This window comes from Dermacentor silvarum, chromosome 5, assembly GCF_013339745.2.
Source record: "Dermacentor silvarum isolate Dsil-2018 chromosome 5, BIME_Dsil_1.4, whole genome shotgun sequence".
Classification (NCBI taxonomy): Eukaryota; Metazoa; Arthropoda; class Arachnida; order Ixodida; family Ixodidae; genus Dermacentor; species Dermacentor silvarum.
This window is the reverse complement of record NC_051158.1, coordinates 59,920,591-59,929,699: the sequence shown is the minus strand read 5'-3', so window position 1 is coordinate 59,929,699 and position 9,109 is coordinate 59,920,591. Positions and strand designations below refer to the sequence as shown.

The window sequence follows — 9,109 nt, the reverse complement described above, 5'->3', positions numbered from 1 at the left end:
CGGGATCACACTACGCCGACACAAGCGCCGCCGCACTCACCGCACCTCCGCACTGCCGCAACCGCTGCTGCAGCCAGCACATCTGGAGCGCGTGACGTTATAACCACGGAAGCGCAGGCCACATGCACAAGCGCCAGTGCCACACTCTTTCCCCCTCTGCCCCTACCCGTCTCAATTGCGGTAGTAGTAGTAGTAGAAAACGTTTATTCACACAGAAAATAAATACGGAGGAAAATGTACATCGAGTGGAGTCTTCATTTCAAGACCCCAGTGGCCTTGGCTGCCGCTCTCGCCTGGATTACCAGTCCGCGCTGGGTTGCTAGGTCGGGGCTGGACAGAGTGGCCTCCCACTGCTCCTCCGGTTGTTGTGTTTGTATGTCTGGCGGTTTGGGGCCTGTACACCCCCACGTGACGTGGTAGGCGGTGGGTCGTTCGTTGCACCATGGGCATGCGTCTTTGTAGTGTTCTGAGAAGATAATGCTGTATTTGTGTAAGTTGGGGAAGGTGTTGGTTTGGAGCTGTCTCCAGTCCCGTGCTTCCTGTGCATTTAGCCCCTTGTGTGGTGGGGGGTAAAGCTGACGTTGTTTGCGCAAGTGTTGAAGTCGCGCGCCGTAAGCCGCAGGTACGGGGAGGGTAGTAGTGGGATCGAGGATTGTGGCCGCTCGGTTTGTGTGACCTCGAGCTAGCCTGTCCGCGGCCTCGTTACCCTCCAGCCCCGAGTGCCCCGGAGCCCACGTGATCTGATGTTTGAGCGATGAATTTCTAGCCAATGGATTAGTCGTGAACCTAGCTAATTTCTGAGGTATTCTGCCTGCAAGAAGGAGCCGACACGCCGCTTGGGAGTCGGTTATTACTTGAAGTTCTCGGTTGGTCGCGTCCCCGTACTGAACGGCCAGCACGATCGCCGCAGCTTCCGCTTCTGTGACGGTGCAGTGCGGGATGGAGATGCTGGAGACTTCTTCGTAAGAAGAGTCCACCACCACGGCTGCTGCTGCGTTCGATGCATCCTTATATAGGGCGGCGTCCACGTACACCGTCCTCGGGCTCCGTCCCACTGTGCGTTTGAGGTAGTCCACTCGGGCGTTTCTTCTGCCTTCGTTGTGGGATTGTGACATATTTTTTGGGAGCGGGGCCACGTGTACTCTGGCTCGGTACGATGTCGGAATGTTTGTGGTCGACTGGATGGCGTCAAGGTCCGCCGGGTAGCCGATGCGCTTTAGGATGTGTCGGCCTGTCGCTGTGGACAGGAGGCGTTCTCTCTGGGTCAGGAGGACCGCCTCCTGAATTTCCTCGAACGTGTTATTTAGTCCCAAAGCTTCCAAGCTGACGTTGGATGTGTACGGTGGGAGACCGAGGGCGTTCTTGTAGGCTACGCGTATCATCGCATTAACTTTGTTGAAGTCTGCTCGGAGCAGGGTGAGGTAAGGGAGCCCGTAGGAAAGGCGGCTGATGACCAGTGCCTGCACCAAACGGATCGTGTCCTCCTCCCGCATGCCTTTTCTGTTTCTGGCCACCCGGCGGATCATCTTAGAGATCTGCTGTGTTGTAGTCTTGAGCAGTTGGAGTGTGTGGTTGGCCTTTCCGTCGCTCTGCAGCCAGAGGCCCAGGATCCGGATGAGTGGTACCTCCCGGATTGGGACCCCATGTAGGAGGATGTTTAGGTTGCCTGGCGATTTGTAGTGATGTCCCTGTATGCGGATCACTTCGGATTTGTCGGGGGAGCAGTGGAGTCCACATCGAATGGCCTCTGTTTCGACGCAGATTGCTGCTGCTTGGAGTGTGTCTTCCTTCTCGGCTAGAGAGCCGGTGTTTGTCCAGATCGTAATGTCGTCCGCATACAGGGTGTATCCGATGTTCGGAACCTGCTGCAGAGCCCTTGCGACGCCGATCATGGCGACGTTGAATAGGAGCGGGGAGATGATCGATCCCTGTGGTGTGCCCTTGTTGGGCATGTCTTGAGGGTCCGATCTCGTGTCACCCATTCCTATTGTTGCCGTTCGGTTGGACAGAAAAGTCTTGACATATTGGAAGGTGCGCTCGCCACAGTTGAGATTGCTGAGCTCGGAGAGTATTGCCTCGTGAGACACGTTATCAAACGCGCTTTTTAGATCCAGCGCCATAATGAGGTGTTCGCCACCCCTCGGGATGTTAGAGAGTACTTCCTCCTTCAGGAGAAGGAAGGCGTCTTGTGTCGACAGGCCCGACCGGAAGCCAATCATGGATGGATGAAAAAGGTCGTTATCTTCTATGTAGTGTTGAAGGCGCGTCTGGACGACTCGCTCGTAGAGCTTGCCCAGGCACGATGTGAGAGATATAGGTCGTAGAGCTTCCACTGCCGGCTTCTTGCCCGGTTTCGGGATTACTATGATCTCCGAGTGTTTCCACTCGGAGGGAATTTCATTCTTCTCCCAGAGCGAGTCGTTCAGGTACTTGGTGAGGTCCCTGATCTGTGCCTTGCTCAGGTTGCGGATCATGGCGTTGTTAATTTTGTCCGCTCCAGCCGTAGTATTTCGGGTGCACGATCGTACTGCGGCGTACACCTCGGCTTCGGAGATGGGAGCGTCGAGTGCCGGATTTTCCTCACCCTGATAGGTCGCAGAGCAGGGTGGCGCGGTGCTGGTGCCGATGTATTTGTCCCTTAGAGCAAGAAGTAGGGCTACGTTGTCTCCCGGAAAGAGGTGAGCAATGCGCTTCAGGGTGCGTGTAGATTCAGATTTTGATTTAGAGGGGTCGATGAGGTTCCGCAGGATTGCCCACGTACGGGAGGTTCCCAGCGTTCCCCGCAGTGACTCACAAAACTGTTGCCAGTTTTGCTGTGCTAGGTTGGTGGCGTATGTCTGAGCGCCCTCTGTGAGCTGTGCAATCCGCAGGCGGAGGGATCTGTTTAGCCGTTGCCTTTTCCATCTTCCCACGAGCCGGTTGCGCTTTTCCCATAGCTTGAGAAGGTGGCGGTCTACCTCTGGGGCTTCCGGTGTGCGGTGTATTGTTTCTGTGGCTGTCTTGTATGCCTGTCTGATGTCCTCGCTCCAGACGTGTATCGACTGGATTGGACCTGACGGGACGGGTGCATTGCGGAATTTGGGCCAGTCAGTGATATGGGCGGCACCCAGATGTCTTCTAATTTTGCTAGATGATATGGACGTGCTGAGTATACAGTGGTCGCTGCCCAGGGTTTCTCCTAGGTTCGTCCACGTGGCCTCGGCGACGTTCTTGATCAGGGTGAGGTCGGGGCATGAGTCACGGGTGACACTGTTGCCTTCCCTGGTCGGATATAGAGGGTCGGTAAGGAGTTCCATTCGTAGGGATTCTATTGCTCGCGCGACTGTCACTCCTCTTGCTGAGTTTGACTGATACCCCCAGTCCCGGTGAGGCGAATTGAAGTCCCCGACTACAATAAGCTGGTTTGCTTGCGCCAGTCGACTGGCTTCGGAAAGGAGGTTGGTGAAATCGGCCTTCGCCGGCCTTGGTGGCTTGTACGTGTTAACCACGAACGTGCTCTTTCGGCCCCGTTTGTTGGGTACGATCTCTATGGTTAAGTGCTCAACCTCCTGTTCTGACAACGAGTGCTCGATAACAGTGATGTCTTTTGCGACGAGGATTGCAACCTTCGCCATGTGGGGTTGGTGGATCGTGTAGTAGCCGGCTAGCGTAGGGGTTCTGTCGGCCCCTATCTCTTGCAGGCAGATAATGTCAGGTCTTACGGGGGTGGTGCAGAGGTATTGCTTCAGGAGACCCTGTTTTCTTCTGAAACCTCTGCAGTTCCACTGCCATACTTCGATGTGTTCAGTAGTGTTTGGCTTATGGTTTGGGGCCATATTGGGTGACTAGGTGGGCTGGCGGGCTTGAATCGCTCCCGATGGAATTGGCACGGCTGCGATTACGGGAGGGGCCTTGTTCGCATGACGAGGCGCGTTTTCGGCGTTGAGTCTGGAGCGCCTGTATGGAGTTGGAGTGTTGGTTCTGTGTAGCAGTTACCTGCGTGAGGTTGGCAGCTATGTTCTCGATTTTTGCTTGAAGCGCGCTGAATAGTTGGGTGACATTTTCGATGAGAGAGCTGACTAGTGTCTTCTCCATGTCCTGTAGTGTTCGCTGTAGCGTTTGGTGTGTCACTACTTCATTGGGTTGCTGTGGGGGTGTGGCTGGTGGCGGCGCGGTGTTGTGTTTAATTACTTGTTCAAGTTTGGCCATAAGCGCTGTGAGCTTCGCGTCTTGTTCTGCTATCTTAGCATTTTGCGCTTTTATAATAGCTTGTAATTTAGGGATTCGGGGGTCTGTTTGAGGAGCAGGGGAGTCCTTGCCCTTGCCTTCCCAGCTCACCTGCTTCGTTGTGTCTTGGGCGGGTTGCTGCTGCTTCTTCTTCCTCGGCATCGGTGTGGGCGGTGTCCGAATTTGTGGTGGTTGTGCCTGTTGTTGCCGGGCTCGGGTTCCGGACCCAGACCGGCTCCTGGACTGGCTGCGGCTCGCTGAGTCACTGTCCTCGGAGTAGAACCAGCGATTATTGTAGATCTTGGGGAGGCCGTCCAATCGAGACGGCCTCTTCTCTGCGTTGTTGCGGGCGGGTGGCGGCTGAAGCATCCTTGCTGGTTTCAGTCTCTTGGGGCATTCCTTGGTGCCGGTTTCGTGCTGACCACCGCATAGTCCGCATTTCGGCTCACAGACATGGGTGGGGGTGGGTTCTGCATGCCGCACTGGCGGCAAACCGGTGTGTTGGGGTTTGGGCACACGTCCGGACGATGTCCCGACTGCATACACATCTGGCAGAACTGCCGGGCCGGCCTAAACTGGTGGCACGGGTATTCACACCCACCGTGATAGACCAGCCTGGGCAGGTGGGGCCCGTCTATGGTGAGCAGTGCCGTTGTAGATGTGCCCAAGATGCGGGCGTCCAGGATCTTGATGCGGGTGTCCCGCACCCACAGTCCTTTCATGAGGGTTTCTCTTGTGTTGTTGGGGTCCAGTCCGTGAATGACACCTCTGATGGTTTGCGGTGAGAACGGCACGTACGCTCTCACCGGGTGGGCTTGGTTGGCCAGCTTCAGGTGGGTAAGTTGGCAGATCTCGTCAGCAGTTTCCTCGTGCGGGGTGCTGACTATCAGGATGTTTGAGCCCTTGTGGGGGCGCACGACGTATTTCCCCTCCACACGGGCGGGGGTCTGGCAGGACATGACAATTGCTGCCGAGATGGCGTGGTTAGGGTATTGTTTGAGGGCTAGGCCTCTTGTCGGCCGGATAACTACCTTCAGATCACCCTTTGGAAGGGGTGGAAGTCTAGGGCGACGAGGACCGGGCTTTCGGGTTATGTCTGGGGACGGGACGTTGACATTGGAGGGAGTGCCACTCACGGAATTAGCTGCACCCAATGATGAGGAGATCTGAGCTTCCCGGGCGGCCCTGCGGAGCTTCTTCGCCCGATGCTTGCTGAGAGAGTATTCCCACGCAGGCCCGTGGGAAGGGGAGCTCGCAGCAGGATCGGACGACGATGTCAGGAGGCCTGGATCTTGGGAGGAATATTCACGCGAATCCATATCGGAGTCTTCATCAGGGAGGTTCACCATCGATGGTGTCAGTTGGTGATCGCTGGAAGGGCCCGCATCATCGGGCGAATTTCCGGCGGCCATTTCAGTAGTCGGGGCGGCGGTTGACAGTCGGAGAGCCTGACGCGGCAGGGCCGCGCAGGCAGAGTCCGACTCGAAACCGGTTTAGCGGCTGGGCTGAGGAGCGGCGGGCCAGGAAGCGTAGGAGTATCGACACGCAGGCGGCGGCGAACCCGTCGGGCCGTTCGGCATGAGGCGACCAAGGCAGCCGGAGGTGCGATAGCAACCGGCGTTGGCGGAGAAGGACGACTCGCAGCTTATCGGGGTGGAGCAGGAGCCCATCCGCAACACGTCTGCTCCGGTCGGCTGTCGCGGAGCGAGTCCTCAATTGCGGCAGCACTGTCGCCCGACTCTGTCCTCCTCTCCCCGACCAGTCTCCATTGCTGCATCACCGTCACCACACTCTTTCCGTTACCCGTGTCCATTCCTATCCACGCACCGTGATACGGACGTAAGCCGCCAAGGGTACCCCCCCCCCTGGGAACGCATAGGGGACGTGCATATGGGGGCTAGAGGTAAATAGTTTCGCTCTACAATAATGTGAGTGATGCACTAGTTGTTTATTGCATCAATAGTAAGGGAAGCTACCGTTTCGTATTCTGAAATAATTGACCTTTGATAGAGATTGGTCGGCTTTATCGTTATGTTGCAACGAAATCCTTACGAATCGGCTCCCAAACTGTCCCAAATTAATATAAATTCAGGTATGTATAGATCAGTATCTATAAGAAGACTCAGGCACTAACCAAAAGCCATTCACTGTGCTGGCAGACTTCTAAGAGGGAATCCTTGACCTTTCGTCATGTAAATTTATTGCGGTCTCCGACCTAGCCATTAAGAGAGTCTACTGTGCCTTGCTGATAATATATTATTACTCTACAAGGGGACATGAGGACTAAACAACTCCAGGCGCGATCAAGGTCTCCATCTTCTTAAAGACGAAAGAACGCCATGCATTTATCAATGTTGTTTTGCGAAAGCAAACTTTTGTTCTGATACTTTGCCTGTCAAACATGCCGTCTGATTATGAAGCACGCCGTATTGGGGGAATCCAGATAATTTATGACCACTTAGGGTTCTTTAAGTTGTACCTAAATCTACGTAGACAAGCGTTTTGGCAATTCGCTCCTATCGAAATGCGGTTGCCATGGTGGGGATCAAACCTGCGATTTGGAGCTCTCAGCTGCGCAACGCCATAACCTATGGGCTACCACGGTGGTTGCTCAAGCAGACTAAAAAAATAGTAGAATATTGTGAAGATGTGTTATCATCATGTGAAACCACGTGCAAATAATTTGGCCTGAGAAGCGCCATTGTTGCGTCAGTATTATGCCGAGTTTCAATAACTTCATTTTACATGCAGTGCACTTAAAATTATTCTGTCCTGCATCGCAAAACTATATAGCAATTTCTTGGGAATGTTAAACGTGCTGAGAATGTCAGCTGGATAGTTGGGTATCTGCAGTTGAATTTCTTAAGCGTCTTGTTCGTACCTGATTGCTGACTAGAACACTTATTTCGCAGTGATGAGTGTGCAACTGTAGTGGCTGTAGCTCAGTTTACGGCATAATGTGAGAGCGAGATATCGAAAGCTCGGATTGAACAGAGAGAATTAAAAAGCGCGATCACTTTTTACCATGATAACGCATCAAGTGCCTGCAGCCAATCTATGCTGTGACCGAAAATTGAACGAATCAAAATCAACAAAACATCTTGCACATTTGTAACAGCAGTATTGGTCGTTCACCATAGGCTCACACAGTTTAAAATTGAAGCTCTACGCCGTTTCTTGGCTTCAGTTTACGGGTGTTGAGCTAATAAAAAACAGCCATAATGAATCAATCGCAACCACGCTACCCTTTTCGTCTCATGGCCCGAGCAATGAGAATGTGGATGTTGCAGTGAAAATTTGCTCACCAGCTAGCAACCTGGCAAGTACCGAACTAAGGTATCACACCGTGCAATTGTTTCTTGCATAGTATTTTTTCCTACCGAAGAGGAAGCCTGAAGTAAGATAGTGTCATTTAAGTAAAGGAGCACAGTGATAGAGGACTCAGCTAGAGGACATTCATTTTTCTAGCGCATTGTTATGTAGGGCGTTTCCGAGCATGCTTTTCTATCTTTTCCAGTCATAATACCAGACCCAATCGCAAGTGTTCTTTTTTGTGCGTTGTAGATACAGATCAATATTCTGTTTCCAATTAAACCGGAAACTCACGGACACCAAGTGCTCAACATTACTGCTGTTACATTCGTAAAGGAATTGTAGCATCGGTAATGTTCAGTAACTATAAGCTGAAAACGTTTACAATTGAGCAGGATAGTAAGAAGTATTTCAATCTGATCTTTACGGCGAGATAACTTCGGTTTTCATGATACGACCATTGTTGTGTTGAATTGGCCTATACTGTCGAACCCGTATATAACGAATCTCAAGGGGGTCTAAAAAATGTTGGATATATAGGTAGTCCTATATACAAAATAATAGGACCTGATGCAAACGGCGGTTTACCGGCTGGTGCGTCCGAAGGCTGCTAAGTTACTGCACACCATTCATAAGAAAATAGAGCCAGCACACTTTATTTACTTGAAAAAATTGCTGGATGACTTTGAACTTTGTTGGAAAGATTAACTGGATTCTTTTCTTTACACTGGCAGCGGCCATCGCTTGCGGAAAATGAACTCACTAATGCGGACTCAAACCACACGACGACGGCACGAAAATAGGAAAGAAGTAAGGTTGACGTTCGAGGTAGCACGCGAGTTAGCCGAACAGCTCGACGGGGCTCAACTGACTGCACAGATGATACATAGGGCTCAACAAAAGCGAATTTTTTTTATCCCCATCCAGGTACCAGAGGACCTCAAAGTGCACAAAGAAGTGCACAAAAATGTCCACGTTGAGATCTTCGGCGTGGTGCCACGTTCGATATATCGAATGCGCTGGTGAACCAGCGTTTTTTATCCGTTTGCACCAGCCCCATACGTTTGCATGGGATTTTCAAAAGGGCTTTACAGATGTTCGATATGCACAATAACTCGTTATATGTGCGTTAGATATATCCGGGTTTGACCGTATTTTTAACTACTGAGAGCTTAGTTTATAAAAGTAGAAAATACATAAAGAACATAAAGAGAGGGGGCACGTGACAACGCTGTCCCATTCGCTGATGTCTCGTGTTGCTGCAGAGCATCCTTTAAAAAAGTATAGGCTGTACTTAACTGAAACAAAAGTATTCGCACACGATAATAACAATGAAATGCCATGTTTGGTTGAATGTACACAAGAACGTTCAAGAACGCAAAACGAATAATTTTTGAGTTGCCTGCTGAACGGTGTTTTAGGAATAAAGACAGGACTTCTTGATACGCACAACGCATCTGCACCTTTAGACTTGTCGCTATGGCACGGCGCTATTGAGCTGAAGGCCGCGGCAACGGAATTTCATTGAGTGCGAAGTGCAAAAACTATTCTGCGCTTAGATTTAGGTTCAAGTAACAAACCCCTGGCAGTC

At 51.9% G+C, this 9,109-nt stretch overlaps 1 protein-coding gene across 1 annotated transcript; it reads right to left on the bottom strand.

The window, feature by feature from the left end:
• Window positions 1–254: 254 nt before the first annotated feature.
• On the bottom strand, window positions 255–3,614 carry LOC119454135 (uncharacterized). Its single transcript, XM_037716136.1, has 2 exons — window positions 1,940–3,614; window positions 255–1,795 (listed from the first exon to the last, which is right to left on the bottom strand). Exons 1-2 carry the CDS (start codon window positions 3,612–3,614, stop codon window positions 255–257), a joined length of 3,216 nt encoding a protein of 1,071 aa, XP_037572064.1.
• Between the last annotated feature and the right edge of the window lie 5,495 nt (window positions 3,615–9,109).

Excerpts from the sequence above, each read along its gene's own strand:
- LOC119454135 (XM_037716136.1), bottom strand. The coding sequence starts at position 3,614 with ATGGCGAAGGTTGCAATCCTCGTCGCAAAAGACATCACTGTTATCGAG. Across the intron at positions 1,796-1,939 it reads TCAAGACATGCCCAACAAGG|CCGAGAAGGAAGACACACTC; the intron begins GCACACCACAGG and ends CCGGCTCTCTAG.